This window comes from Poecile atricapillus, chromosome 19, assembly GCF_030490865.1.
Source record: "Poecile atricapillus isolate bPoeAtr1 chromosome 19, bPoeAtr1.hap1, whole genome shotgun sequence".
Lineage (NCBI taxonomy): Eukaryota > Metazoa > Chordata > Aves > Passeriformes > Paridae > Poecile > Poecile atricapillus.
The window spans coordinates 471,921-487,159 of NC_081267.1; the positions used below are offsets into that span (position 1 = coordinate 471,921).

At 40.4% G+C, this 15,239-nt stretch overlaps 1 protein-coding gene and 1 long non-coding RNA gene across 2 annotated transcripts in view; one reads left to right on the plus strand and one right to left on the minus strand.

The window, feature by feature from the left end:
* Window positions 1-10,243, plus strand: part of LOC131586315 (large neutral amino acids transporter small subunit 2-like) — a 31,033-nt gene extending 20,790 nt beyond the window's left edge. The window contains exons 6-10 of the mRNA XM_058853143.1: window positions 181-304; window positions 3,403-3,506; window positions 7,758-7,854; window positions 9,855-10,047; window positions 10,218-10,243. Of these exons, the coding sequence (XP_058709126.1) occupies window positions 181-304; window positions 3,403-3,506; window positions 7,758-7,854; window positions 9,855-10,047; window positions 10,218-10,243 (544 nt within the window). The remainder of the gene's footprint in view (window positions 1-180; window positions 305-3,402; window positions 3,507-7,757; window positions 7,855-9,854; window positions 10,048-10,217) is intronic.
* Window positions 10,244-12,903: 2,660 nt separating this feature from the next.
* LOC131586435 (uncharacterized) lies at window positions 12,904-13,843 on the minus strand. Its single transcript, XR_009279140.1, has 2 exons — window positions 13,635-13,843; window positions 12,904-13,075 (listed from the first exon to the last, which is right to left on the minus strand). It is a non-coding gene; the product is annotated as an uncharacterized LOC131586435 (long non-coding RNA).
* Between the last annotated feature and the right edge of the window lie 1,396 nt (window positions 13,844-15,239).

Consider the following 15,239-nt stretch of genomic DNA (forward strand, 5'->3'; position numbering starts at 1 on the left):
GGGAAAATGGGGAAAAAAATGGGGATTTTTTTGTTTTTTGAGTCAGTTTTGGAGGTTTTTTGGTCAAATTTGGGTTTTTTTGGGTCAATTTTTCTGATTTTTGGGTCAATTTTGGGGTTTTTTGGGTCGTTTTTTCCAAATTTTGGGTCATTTTGGGTGATTTCGGGCTCCCCCGAGCAGGAACCTGCCCCTGGCCATCTCCATCTCGCTGCCGCTGGTCACCTTCCTGTACGTGGCGGCCAACGTGGCGTACCTGGCGGCCATGAGCCCGCAGGAGATCCTGCAGAGCGACGCCGTGGCCGTGGTGAGCGCACCTGGGGCGGGGATTGGGGCGAAAAGGGGAAAAAACGGGAAAAAACGGTGAAAAAATGGTGAAAATCGGTGAAAAAATGACGAAAATAGAGAAAAAAATGACAAAAATAGAGCGAAAAATGTGAATTTTTGGAAATAAAATGGGATTTTGGGGTTAAAAATGGGGATTTTGGGGTCACCTGGGGGAGAAAGTGGGGGGAAAATGGGAAAATTTGGGGAAAATCGGTGAAAATTTGGTGAAAATCGGTGGAAAAATGGTGAAAATAGAGCGAAAAATGTGAATTTTGGAGGTAAAATGGGGATTTGGGGTTAAAAATGGGGATTTTGGGGTTTTGGGGTCACCTGGGGCGGGGATTGGGGTGAAAAAGGGGAAATTTGGGAAAAAACGGTGAAAAAATGGTGAAAATCGGTGAAAAAATGGGGAAAATAGAGCGAAAAATGTGAATTTTGGAGATAAAATGGGATTTTGGGGTTAAAAATGGGGATTTTGGGGTTTTTGGGGGTTTTGGGGTCAATGGGGGCTGGAATTGGGGTGAAAAAGGGGAAATTCGGGAAAAAATGGTGAAAATTTGGTGAAAATCGGTGGAAAAATGACAAAAATAGAGCAAAAAATGGGGATTTTGGAGGTAAAATGGGATTTTGGGGTTAAAAATGGGGATTTTGGGGTTTTTGGGGTCACCTGGGGCGGGGATTGGGGCGAAAAGGGGAAAAAACGGGAAAAAACGGTGAAAAAATGGTGAAAATCGGTGGAAAAATGGGGAAAATAGAGCGAAAAATGGTTTTGGGGTTAAAAATGGGGATTTTGGGGTTTTTGGGGCAGAAAATGAGGTAAAAAATGGGAAAAATGGTGAAATTTGGGAAAAAACGGTGAAAATTTGGTGAAAATTGGTGAAAAAATGACAAAAATAGAGAAAAAATGGGGAAAATAGAGCGAAAAATGTGAATTTTGGAGGTAAAATGGGATTTTGGGGTTAAAAATGGGGATTTTGGGGTTTTTGGGGTCACCTGGGGCGGGGATTGGGGCGAAAAGGGGAAAAAACGGGAAAAAACGGTGAAAAAATGGTGAAAATCGGTGGAAAAATGGGGAAAATAGAGGGAAAAATGTGAATTTTGGAGATAAAATGGGATTTGGGGTTAAAAATGGGGATTTTGGGGTTTTTGGGGCAGAAAATGAGGTAAAAAATTAGAAAAATGGGGAAATTTGGGAAAAAATGGTGAAAATTTGGTGAAAATCGGTGGAAAAATGGGGAAAATCAAGGAAAAAATGTGAATTTTGGGATAAAATGGGGATTTGGGGTTAAAAATGGGGATTTTGGGGGTTTTGGGATCACCTGGAGATTCCTGGATTGGAAATTGGGGTGAAAAAGGGGAAATTTGGGAAAAATCGGTGAAAATTTGGTGAAAATCGGTGGGAAAATGGGGAAAATAGAGCGAAAAATGTGAATTTTGGAGATAAAATGGGGATTTGGGGTTAAAAATGGGGATTTTGGGGTTTTTGGGGGTTTTGGAGTCAATGGGGGCTGGAATTGGGGTGAAAAAGGGAAAATTTGGGAAAAAACGGTGAAAATTTGGTGAAAATCGGTGGAAAAATGGGGAAAATAGAGCGAAAAATGTGAATTTTGGAGGTAAAATGGGGATTTGGGGTTAAAAATGGGGATTTTGGGGTTTTGGGGTCACCTGGGGCGGGGATTGGGGCGAAAAGGGGAAAAAACGGGAAAAAACGGTGAAAAAATGGTGAAAATCGGTGGAAAAATGGGGAAAATCGGTGAAAAAATGACAAAAATAGAGCGAAAAATGGGGAATTTCGGGGGAAAAAAAAAAGGGGATTTTGGGGTTAAAAATGGGGATTTTGGGGGTTTTCGGGTTACTTGGGGACTGGAATTGGGGTTAAAAAGGGGAAATTTGGTCAAAATCGGTGAAAAAATGACAAAAAAAGAGCGAAAAATGTGAATTTTGTAGATAAAATGGGGATTTTGGGGTTAAAAATGGGGATTTTGGGGGTTTTGGGGTCACCTGGGGCTGGAAATTGGGGTGAAAAAGGTGAAATTTGGGAAAAAACGGTGAAAATTTGGTGAAAATCGGTGGAAATATGACAAAAATTGAGCAAAAAAATGGGGAATTTTTGGGGTTAAAAATTGGGATTTTTGGGGTTAAAAATGGGGATTTTTAGGAAAAAAAAAACCCAAATTTTTGGGATAAAACCTGGGGATTTTGGGAAACTTTGGGAAAAACTTGGAAATTTGGGAATTAAGAGGGAAAATATGATAAAGTTGAGGGAAAAATTTGAATATTTGGGGTAAAAAAAGTGAAATTTTGGGGAAAAAATGGAATTTTTGGGGTTAAAAAATGGGAATTTTGGGTAAAAGAAGTGGGAATTTCAGGGAAATTCTTGGGATTTTGGGAAAACTTTGGGAAATTCCAGAAATTTGGGGAAAAAGAGGAAAAATGATAAAAATTGAGGGAAAAATTTGAATATTTGGGATAAAAAAAGGCAAATTTTGGGGGGAAAAAGCCAAATTTTGGGGTAAAAATTGGGAATTTTGGGAAATCTCAAAAATTTGGGGAAAACCTTTAAAATTTGGGAATAAAAAGGGAAAAAAATGATAAAATTATGGGAAAAATTGGAATATTTGGGATAAAAAAAGGGAAATTTAGGGGGAAAAAAGCCAAATTTTGGGGTAAAAATTGGGAATTTTGGGAAAATTTTGGGAAATCTCAGAAATTTGGGGAAAAATCTTGGGAATTTGGGAATCAAAAGAGAAAAAATGATAAAATTATGGGAAAATTTTGAATATTTTGGGTAAAAATGTGAATTTTTTGGGGGGAAAAAAGCCGAATTTTGGGGTAAAAATTGGGAATTTTGGGGAATCTCAAAAATTTGGGGAAAAACCTTTAAAATTTGGGAATAAAAAGGGAAAGAAATGATAAAAATTGAGGGAAAAATTGGAATATTTGGGTCAAAAAAAGGGAAATTTTGGGGGGAAAAAAGCCAAATTTTGGGGTAAAAACCGGGAATTTTAGTAAAAACTCCCGGAATTTTCCGTTCCCGTGGGGAATTCCGGGATTTTCCCCATTTTTCCCCCTCTCCAGACGTTCGGGGAGAAGGTTCTGGGCCCCATGGCCTGGGTGATGCCGTTCGCCGTCGCCCTCTCCACCTTCGGCGGCGTCAACGGTTCCCTCTTCACCTGCTCCAGGTAAAATTCCCCAAAATTCCCAAAATTCCCAAAATTCCTAAAATTTTCCCATTTTTTCCCATTTTTTCCCAATTTTTTCCCATTTTTTTTCCATTTTTTTCCCATTTTTTTCCCATTTTTTCCCATTTTTTTCCCATTTTTTTCGCATTTTTTCCCATTTTTTTCCCATTTTTTTCCCGTTTTTTTCCCATTTTTTCCATTTTTTCAAATTTTTTTCCCATTTTTTTCTCATTTTTTTCCCATTTTTTCCCATTTTTTTCCCATTTTTTCCCATTTCTTTATGATTTTTTCCCATTTTTTTATTTTTTTCTGATTTTTTTCTGATTTTTTGTCATTTTTATCCCAATTTTTCTCCTCCCTCTCCCCCTCTTCACCTGCTCCAGGTAAAATGCCCGAAATTCCCAAAAATTCCCCAAAATTTTCCCATTTTTTCCCTTTTTTTCCCGATTTTTTTCTGATTTTTTTTCCCGTTTTTTTCTGATTTTTTTTCCGTTTTTTTCCCAATTTTTTTGTCCAAAACCCCCCAAATTTCCCCAAATTCCCCCAAAATCTCAAAATCCTCTCAAATTTACCCTGAAAAATTCTAACTTTTCCTTCCAAAATTTTCCCCCCAAAAATCCCCAAAATCCCCAAATTTTACCCCAAAATCCCCAAATTTTCCCAAATTTCCCCCAAAATTCCCAATTTTCCGCCCAAAAATCCCAAATTTCCCAATTTTTCCCTCATTTTTTCCTCTTTCCCTTTTTTCCCATGACGTCACCGAATGATGACGTCACCGAATGATGACGATGACGATGATGACGTCACTCGGCCACGCCCCCTGATGACAAAATTCCCAATTTTACCCCCCAAAATTCCTAAAATTCCCCCTAAAATCCACAATTTTACCCCCAAAATTCACAAATTTTCCCCAAAATCCCCAAATTTTCCCCAAATTCCCCCCAAAATCCCAATTTCCTCCCAAAAATCTCCAAACTTCCCAAATTTTCCCCAAAATCCCCAAATTTCCCCAAAAAATCCCGAAAATTCCCCCAAAATTCCCCCAAATTCCCAATTTTCCTCCAAAAAAATCTCAAAATCCCCAATTTCCCCCGAAAAATCCCAAAATTCCCTCCAAATTTCCAAAATTCTCCCCAAAATACCAAAATTCCCCCAAATTTTCCCAAAAACCCTGAAAATTTTCCCCAAAAATCCCCAAATTTCCCCCAAAATTCCCAATTTTTTCCCTAAAACCCCAAATTTCCCGAAATACCTTCAAAATGCCCAATTTTACCCCCAAAATTCCCAAATTTTCCCCAAAATCCCCAATTATTCCCCAAAATTCCCCCAAATTCTACCCAAAATCCCAATTTTCTCTTCAAAACCCCCCAAATTCCCCCCAAAATCCCAAAATTTCCCCAAATTTTCCCCAAAACCCTGAAATTTCCCCCCAAAATCCCCAAATTTTCCCTAAAATTCCCCCCAAAATCCCAAAATTCCCCCAAAAATCTTCCAAATTCCCCCCGAAAATTCCAATTTTTTCATCCAAAACCCCCCAAATTTCCCCAAATTTCCCCAAATTTTCCCAAATTTCCCAAATTTCCCCCAAAATCCCAATTTCCCCCAAATTTCCCCCAAAATTCCCAAATTTTCCCAAAATTCCCCCAAAAATCCGAATTTTTCACCCCAAAAATCCCCATTTTTTCCCTCATTTTCCCTCCTTTCCCTTTTTTTTCCCCATGACATCACCGAACGATGACATCACCGGACGATGACGTCACCGAATGATGATGATGACGTCACTCGGCCACGCCCCCTGATGACAAAATTCCCAATTTTACCCCCCAAAATCCCCAAAATTTCCCCCAAAATCCCCAAATTTTCCCCAAAATCCCCCCAAATTCCCCCCAAAATCCCCAAATCCCTCAAAATTCCCTCAAAATTCCCGATTTCCCCCCAAAACTCCCCAAATTCCCCAAAAAATCTCCCAAATTCTCCCCAAAAACCCGATTTTTTCGTTCAAAACCCCTCAAATTTCCCCAAATTTTCCCAAATTTCCCCAAATTCCTCCCAAAATCCCATTTTTTTTGTCCAAAAACCCCAAATTTCCCCAAATTTTCCCAAATTCCCCCCAAAATCCCAAAATTTCCCCAAATTTTCCCCAAAACCCTGAAATTTCTCCCCAAAAATCCCAATTTTTGCCCCCGAAATCCCCAATTTTACCCCAAAAATCCCAAAATTTTCAATTTCCTCCCTCATTTTCCCTTTTTTCCCTTTATTTTCCCATGACGTCACCCAATGATGACATCACCGGACGATGACGTCACCGAATGATGACGATGACGACGACGATGACGTCACTCGGCCACGCCCCCATTTCCCACCTCATTTTCCCCTCTTTCCCTTTTTTTTTCCCATGACATCACCCAATGACGATGACGTCACCGAATGATGATGATGACGTCACTCGGCCACGCCCCCTGATGACAAAATTCCCAATTTTACCCCCCAAAATTTCTAAAATTCCTCCCAAAATCCCCAATTTTACCCCCAAAATTCCCAAATTCCCCCCAAAATCCCCAAATCCCTCAAAATTCCCTCAAAATTCCCGATTTCCCCCCAAAACTCCCCAAATCCCCCAAAAAATCTCCCAAATTCTCCCCAAAATTCCAATTTTTTCGTCCAAAACCCCCCAAATTTCCCCAAATTTTCCCAATTTCCCCCAAAAAATCCCAAAATTCCCCCAAATTTTCCCAAAACCCTGAAATTTCTCCCCAAAATTCCCAATTTTCCCCCCAAAAATCCCCCAAAACCCCCAAATTTCCCAAATTTTCCCCCATAAAATCCCAATTTCTCCCCAAAATCCAAAAATTCCCTCAAAATCCCCAATTTTCCCCCAAATCCCCAAATTTCCCCCAAAAAATCCCAAAATTCCCCCAAATTTCCCCAAAACCCTGAAAATTTTCCCCAAAATCCCCAAATTTCCCCCAAATTTCCCCCAAACTTCCCAAATTTTCCCCAAAATCCCCAAATTTTCCCCCGAATTCCCTCCAAATTTCCCCTAATTCCCCCAAAATTCCCAAATTTCCCCCAAAATCCCAATTTTTTCGTCCAAAACCCCCCAAATTTCCCCAAATTTCCCCAAATTTCCCCAAATTTCCCCAAATTTTACCCAAATTCCCTCAAATTTTCCCCAAAATCCCAATTTCCCCCCAAAATCCCCAATTTTTCCATTATTTTTTTCTTTTCCCGTTTTTTCCCATGACGTCACCGAATGATGACGTCACCGGACGATGACGTCATCGAATGATGATGATGACTTCATTTGGCCACGCCCCCATTTTCCGCCATTTTCCCCTCTTTCCCTTTTTTTCCCCATGACATCACCGAACGATGACATCACCAAATTATGACGTCACCGAATGATGACAAAATTCCCAATTTTACCCCCCAAAAACCCCCAAATTTTCTCAAATTCACCCCAAAATCCCCAATTTTACCCCCAAAATTCCCAATGTTCCTCCCAAAAATCCCCCAAATTCCCTCAAAAATCCCAAAATCTCCTTAAATTCCCTCAAAAACCACGAATTTCCCCCAAAATCCCAATTTCCCCCCAAAACTCCCCAAATTCCCCGAAAAATTTCCCCAAATTCCCTCAAAACTTCCCCAAAATCCCAAAATTCCCCCAAAAATTCCAATTTTCCACTAAATTCCCTCAAAAACCACAAATTCCCCTCAAAATTCTTGAATTTTCCCCTCCAAAAATCCCCAAATTCCCCCAAAATTCCCAAATTTTCCCCAAAATCCCAATTTCCCCCCAAAACTCTCAAAATTCCCCGAAAAATCTCCCAAATTCCGCCCAAAATCCCAATTTTTTCCTTATTTTTTTATCTTTCCCTTTTTTTCCCATGACATCACCAAATGATGACATCACCGGACGATGACGTCACCGAATGATGATGATGACGACGACGACGATGACGTCATTCGGCCACGCCCCCATTTCCCACCTCATTTTCCCCTCTTTCCTTTTTTTCCCCATGACATCACCCAACGATGACATCACCGGACGATGACGTCACCCAATGATGACGATGACGATGACGTCACTCGGCCACGCCCCCATTTCCCACCTCATTTTCCCACCTTTCCTTTTTTTTTCCCATGACATCACCGGACGATGACATCACCGGACGATGACGTCACCGAACGATGACAATGATGACGTCACTGGGCCACGCCCCCATTTGCCGATGATGACGTCATCCCCAGGCTGTTCTACGCGGGCGCCCGGGCGGGGCAGCTGCCGGCCCTGCTGGCCATGATCCACCTGCGGCGCCGCACGCCCGTCCCCGCCCTGCTGATCACGGTCAGGGGAGGGGGGATTGGGGGGAAAAAACGGGATTTTGGGAAAAATGGGAAAAAAACGGGAATTTGGGAAAAAAGGGATTTGGGGAAAAAATGGGAAAAAATTTGGGGAGAAACGGTGAAAAAATGGGGAAAAATGGGGGAGAAATGGGGGAGAAATGGGGGAAAAGAAAGGGTTAAAAATGGGTTAAAAATGGGGATTTTGGAGTGAAAAAAGGGGATTTTGGGCAAAAAGGGGAAAAAATTTGGGGAGAAAGGGTGAAAAAATGGGGAAAATCGGTGGAAAAATGGGGGAAAAGAAAGGGTTAAAAAGGAGGTAAAATGGGGAGGAAGTGGTAAAAATGGGGATTTTTGAAGGTGAAAATGGGATTTTGGGGTGAAAAAAGGGGAATTTGGGCAAAAAAATGGGAATTTGGGAAAAAATTTGGGGAGAAAAATGGTGAAAAAATGGGGAAAATCGGTGGAAAAATGGGGAAAATAGAGTGAAAAATGGGGGAAAAGAAAGGGTTAAAAATGGGTTAAAAATGGGGAGGAAATGGTAAAAAATGGGGGTTTGGGGTAAAAAATGGGGATTTTGGGAAAAAAGGGGATTTGGGAAAAAAGGGGGGAAAAAATGGTGAAAAAATGGGGAAAAATGGGGGAAAAATGGGGAAAATAGAGCGAAAAATGGGGATTTTCGAGATAAAAATGGGGATTTTTGTGAGTGAAAATGGGGGTTTGGGGTGAAAAATGGGGATTTTGGGAAAAAAGGGGATTTTGGGAAAAAATGGGAAAAAATTTGGGGAGAAACGGTGGAAAAATGGGGAAAATAGAGTGAAAAATGGGGGAAAAGAAAGGGTTAAAAATGGGTTAAAAATGGGGAGGAAATGGTAAAAAATGGGGGTTTGGGGTAAAAAATGGGGATTTTGGGAAAAAAGGGGATTTGGGAAAAAACGGGGAAAAAACGGTGAAAAAATGGGGAAAAATGGGAAAAAATGGGGAAGAAAGGGTTAAAAATAGAGGGAAAAAATGGGGGAAAAATAGGGAAAAAAAAGGGAAAAAAAAGGAAAAAAATGGGGAAAAATTTGAGAAAAAAATGAGGAAAAAAGGGAAACAATTGGGAAAAAATTGAGGGAAAAAATGGGGAAAAAAAGGGGAAAAATGGGGAAAAATTGGGAAAAAAATGGGGGAAAATGGGAAGAAAATGGAGAAAAAAATGGGGGAAAAATGGGGAAAAAACTGAGAAAAAAATGAGGAAAAAAAGGGAAAAAATGGCAAAAAATTGAGGGAAAAAATGGGGAAAAAATGGGGAAAAATGGGAAAAATGGGAAAAATGAGGAAAAAAATGGGAAAAATGGGAAAAATGGAAAAAAGGGGAAAAAATGGGAAAAATGGAGAAAAACGGGTTAAAATGGGAAAAAATGAAAAAAATGAGAAAAAAATGGGAAAAAATGGGGAAAATATGGGGAAAAAATGATAAAAAATAAGGAAAAAATGGGGAAAAAAAGGAAAAAATGGGAAAAAATGGGGAAAAATGTGGAAAATTGGGTAAAAATGGGAAAAAAATGAGAAAAAAATGAGAAAAAAATGGGGAAAATGAGAAAAAATGGGGAAAAATGGGAAAAAATGGGGAAAATATGAGAAAAAATGGGAAAAAATGGGAAAAAATGGGGAAAAAATAAGAAAAAAAATGAGAAAAAAATGGGGAAAAAATGGGAAAAAATTGGAAAAAAGTGGGGGAGAAATGGGGGAAAATGGGGAAAAATGGAAAAAAATGGGGAAAAAATGGGGAAAAAAATGGGGAAAAATGAGGAAAAAAAGGGAAAAAAAAGAGAAAAAAATGGGAAAAAAGGGAAAAAATGGGGAAAAATGGGGGAAAATGGGAAAAAAATTGAAAAAAATGAGAAAAAAATGGGGAAAAAAGCCCAAATTTGGTTTTGTGGGGTGGGGGAGGGGCGTGTCCGGAAGTGGGCGTGGCCTGAGCCTTGGCCCCGCCCCCTCTCTCCCCTCCCCTCCCCCCAGTGCGCGTCGACGCTGCTGATGCTGGTGACGGGCGACATTTACACGCTGATTAATTACGTGGGGTTCGTTAATTACCTGTGGTACGGCGTCACCGTGGCCGGGCTGCTGCTGCTGCGCTGGAGGGAGCCGGAACTGCCCCGGCCAATCAGGGTGAGGCCACGCCCACTTCCGGGGAAACTGAGGCCACTTCCGGGTTAAACCATGCCCACTTCCGGGGAAACTGAGGCCACTTCCGGTTAAACCATGCCCACTTCCGGGGAAACTGAGTCCACTTTTGGGGAAACTGAGTCCACTTCTGGGTTAAACCACGCCCACTTCCGGGGAAAACACGCCCACTTCCAGGGAAACTGAGTCCACTTCCAGTTAAACCACGCCCACTTCCGGTCTGAAAACACAACCCACCTCCGGGTAAAGCCACGCCCACTTTTGGGGAAACCACGCCCATTTCCGGGTAAAACCACGCCCACTTTCAAGGGGAAACTGAGTCCACTTCTGGGGTTAAACCACACCCACTTCCGGGGAAACTGAGGCCACTTCTGGGTTAAACCACGCCCACTTCCGGGTTAAACCACGCCCATTTCTAAGTTAGACCACAACCACTTCTGGGTTTAACCACACCCACTTTCCGGATTAAACCACGCCCACTTCCGGGTGAAACCACGCCCACTTTGGGGTTAAACCACCCCAACTTCCTGTCACAGACCATGCCCACTTCCGAGTTAAACCACGCCCACTTCCGGATTAAACCACGCCCTCTTCTGGGCTAAACCACGCCCACTTCCGGGTGAAACCATGCCCACTATGGGGTCAAACCGCACCAACTTCCTGTCACAGACCACGCCCACTTCCGGGTTAAGCCGCGCCCATTTCCGCCCATAAACCACGCCCTCTTCTGGGCCAAACTCCACTTTTGATTTAAAAACCCCAAATTTTCACCCAAAAACCCCAAATTTTTTATAAAACTCTTAGAACCCTACCCAAAATCTCAATTTTGATCCAAAACCCCTTTTTTTTGCAAAAAAACTGAATTTTTGGGGTAAAAATCCTCAATTTTGGGGCTCCTGTAAATGGTGGCTCCGTGCTCGAAAAACTTCCATTTTTGACCTAAAATCCCCAAATTTTCACCCAAAAACCCCAAATTTTTTGCAAAACTCTTCGAATCCCACCCAAAATCCCAATTTTTGCTCTACAACCCCTTTTTTTCTGCAAAAAATTTGAATTTTTGGGGTAAAATTCCTCAATTTTGGGTGTCCCTTAGGTGGCGCCTCCGTGCTCTAAAAACCTCAATTTTTGATCTAAAATCCCCAAATTTTCACCCAAAATTCCCAAATTTTCGCCTAAAACCCCCAAATTTTTCATAAATCACCCCAAACTCATCCTAAAATCCAAATTTTTGCTAAAAAAATCCCAATTTTGGGGTAAAAATCCTCAATTTTGGGGCTCCTGTAAATGGCATCTTCGTGCTTAAAAAAACTTCAATTTTTGACCTAAAATCCCCAAATTTTCACCCAAAATCCCCAAATTTTCACCTAAAAACCCCAAATTCTTTCCCAAACATTCCAAACTCATCCTAAAATCCCAATTTTTGGGGAAAAATCCCCGAATTTTTGGGGTAAAAGTCTTCAATTTTGGGTCTTCTTTAGGTGGCACCTCCATGCTTCAAAAACTTCAATTTTTGACCTAAAATCCCCAAATTTTCACCTAAAAACTCCAAATTTTCGCCCAAAATCCCCAAATTTTTCATAAATCACCCCAAACTCATTCTAAAATCCCAATTTTTGGGGAAAAAATCCCAAATTTTGGTAAAAAAACCCTAAATTTTTTCCATTAAAAAATGGATTTTTTTGCTGTAAAAAACCTCGAATTTTTGACCTAAAATCCCCAAATTTTTACCCAAAACCCCCAAATTTTCACCCAAAAACCCCAAATTTTTCATAAATCACCCCAAACTCATCCTAAAACCTCAATTTTCACCCAAAAAAATGCAATTTTTGGTAAAAAAACCCTAAATTTTTTCCATAAAAAAATGGATTTTTTGCCGTAAAAAACTTCAATTTTTGACCTAAAATCCCCAAATTTTCACCTAAAAACCCCAAATTTTCACCCCAAATCCCCAAATTTTTCATGAATCACCCCAAACTCATCCTAAAATCCAATTTTCACCCAAAAAACCCCAAAATTTTACTAAAAAAATCGATTTTTTATGATAAAAAATTCAATTTTTTTTCCGTAAAAAATTCATTTTTTTGCCTAAAATCGCGGGATTTTCACCCAAAATCCCGGGAATTTTTGGGAATTTGGGGAATTTTGTGTTCCCGAGGTTCCCCTGGTGCTGCCGCTGCTGTTCCTCCTCTTCTGGGCGGGGCTGTTGCTGTTCTCGCTGTGGGCGGAGCCCGTGGTGTGCGGGGTGGGCGTGGCCAGCCTGGCCTTCATTAAATATGCAAATTTATGCGGAAAAAACTCAAATTTCCACCCAAAAACCCCAAATTTTCACCTAAAAACCCCAAATTTTTTGCAAAACTCTTCGAATTCCGCCCAAAATCCCAATTTTTGGGGAAAAATCCTCAATTTTTTGCAAAAAATTTGAATTTTTGGGGTAAAATTCCTCAATTTTGGGGCTCTTGAAGGTGCCATTCTCACGCTCCAAAAAACTTCAATTTTTGACCTAAAATCCCCAAATTTTCACCTAAAAACCCCAAATTTTCCATAAATCACCGCAAACTCATCCTAAAATCTCAATTTTTGGGGAAAAATCCCTGAATTTTGGGCAAAACTCATCAATTTTGGGGCTCCTGTAAATGGCATCTGTGCGCTTAAAAAAACTTCAATTTTTGACCTAAAATCCCCAAATTTTCACCTAAAAACTCCAAATTTTCGCCCAAAAAATCCAAATTTTTCATAAATCACCCCAAACTCATCCTAAAATCCAAATTTTTGCTAAAAAAATCCCAATTTTGGGGTAAAAATCCTCAATTTTGGGGCTCCTGTAAATGGCGTCTCCCTGCTCCTAAAAACTTCAATTTTTGACCTAAAATCCCCAAATTTTCACCCAAAAACCCCAAATTCTTTCCCAAACATTCCAAACTCATCCTAAAATCCCAATTTTTGGGGAAAAATCCCCAAATTTTTGGGGTAAAATTTGTCAATTTTGGGTCTTCTATAGGTGGCGCCTCCATGCTCCAAAAACCTCAATTTTTGACCTAAAATCCCCAAATTTTCACCTAAAATTCCCGAATTTTTTCCCAAACATTCCAAACTCATCCTAAAATCCAAATTTTTGCTAAAAAATATCAATTTTTGGTAAAAAAAACCCATTTTTAGTGATAAAAATCTCATTTTTTGCCGTAAAAAATTCATTTTTTTGCCTAAAATCGCGGGATTTTCACCCAAAATCCCGGGAATTTTTGGGAATTTGGGGAATTTTGTGTTCCCGAGGTTCCCCTGGTGCTGCCGCTGCTGTTCCTCCTCTTCTGGGCGGGGCTGTTGCTGTTCTCGCTGTGGGCGGAGCCCGTGGTGTGCGGGGTGGGCGTGGCCAGCCTGGCCTTCATTAAATATGCAAATTTATGCGGAAAAAACTCCAATTTCCACCCAAAAACCCCAAATTTTCACCTAAAAACCCCAAATTTTTTGCAAAATTCATCAAAATCCACCTAAAATCCCAATTTTTGGGGAAAAATCCTCTTTTTTTTGCAAAAAGTTTGAATTTTTGGGGTAAAATTCCTCAATTTTGGGGCTCTTGAAGGTGCCATTCTCACGCTCCAAAAAACTTCAATTTTTGACCTAAAATCCCCAAATTTTCACCCAAAATCCCCAAATTTTTTGTCAATCACCCCCAATCCCACCTAAAATCCCAATTTTTGGGGAAAAATCGCTGAATTTTGGGCAAAACTCATCAATTTTGGGGCTCCTGTAAATGGCATCTGTGCGCTTAAAAAAACTTCAATTTTTGACCTAAAATCCCCAAATTTTCACCCAAAATCCCCAAATTTTTTATAAATCACCCCAAACTCATCCTAAAATCCAAATTTTCGCTAAAAAAATCCCAATTTTTGGTAAAAAATCCCAATTTTTTACTAAAAAAAATGAATTTTTTGCCGTAAAAAATTCATTTTTTTGCCTAAAATCGCGGGATTTTCACCCAAAATTTTGGGAATTTTCTCTTCCCGAGGTTCCCCTGGTGCTGCCGCTGCTGTTCCTCCTCTTCTGGGCGGGGCTGTTGCTGTTCTCGCTGTGGGCGGAGCCCGTGGTGTGCGGGGTGGGCGTGGCCAGCCTGGCCTTCATTAAATATGCAAATTTATGCGGAAAAAACTCAAATTTCCACCCAAAAACCCCAAATTTTCACCTAAAAACCCCAAATTTTTTGCAAAACTCTTCGAAATCCACCTAAAATCCCAATTTTTGGGGAAAAATCCTCATTTTTTTGCAAAAAGTTTGAATTTTTGGGGTAAAATTCCTCGATTTTGGGGCTTCTGTAGTTGGCGCCCCCTGCTGGATTCCCACGCTCTAAAAACTTCAATTTTTGACCTAAAATCCCCAAATTTTCACCCAAAATCCCCAATTTTTTTAGAAATCACCCCAAACTCATCCTAAAATCCCAATTTTTGCTCTAAAATTCTCAATTTTCGCAAAAAAAATCTCAAATTTTGGGGTAAAAATCCTCAATTTTGGGGCTCCTGTAAATGGCATCTTCGTGCTTAAAAAAACTTCAATTTTTGACCTAAAATCCCCAAATTTTCACCCAAAAACCCCAAATTTTCACCTAAAATTCCAGAATTTTTTCCCAAACATTCCAAACTCATCCTAAAACCTCAATTTTCACCCCAAAAAAATTTGAATTTTTAGAAAAAAAGACCCCAATTTTTTCCATTAAAAAATGGGTTTTTTGCCGTAAAAAACTTTAATTTTTGACCTAAAATCCCCAAATTTTCACCCAAAATCCCCAAATTTCTCATAAATCACCCCAAACTCATCCTAAAATCTAAATTTTTGCTTAAAAAAATCACAATTTTTGGTAAAAAAATCCCATTTTTAGTGATAAAAATCTCATTTTTTCGCCGTAAAAAATTCATTTTTTTGCCTAAAATCGCGGGATTTTCACCCAAAACTTTGGGAATTTTCTCTTCCCGAGGTTCCCCTGGTGCTGCCGCTGCTGTTCCTCCTCTTCTGGGCGGGGCTGTTGCTGTTCTCGCTGTGGGCGGAGCCCGTGGTGTGCGGGGTGGGCGTGGCCATCACGGCCTCGGGAGCTCCGGTTTATTGGCTGTGCCTGAGGAAGGGGCGGGGCCAGAGCCGGACACGCCCCCTGCAAGGGATGAGGAAGAGGATGGGTGAGGAAGGGGAAAAAATTTGGGAATTTTTGGGGAAAATTTGGGGGATTTGGGGAAAAAA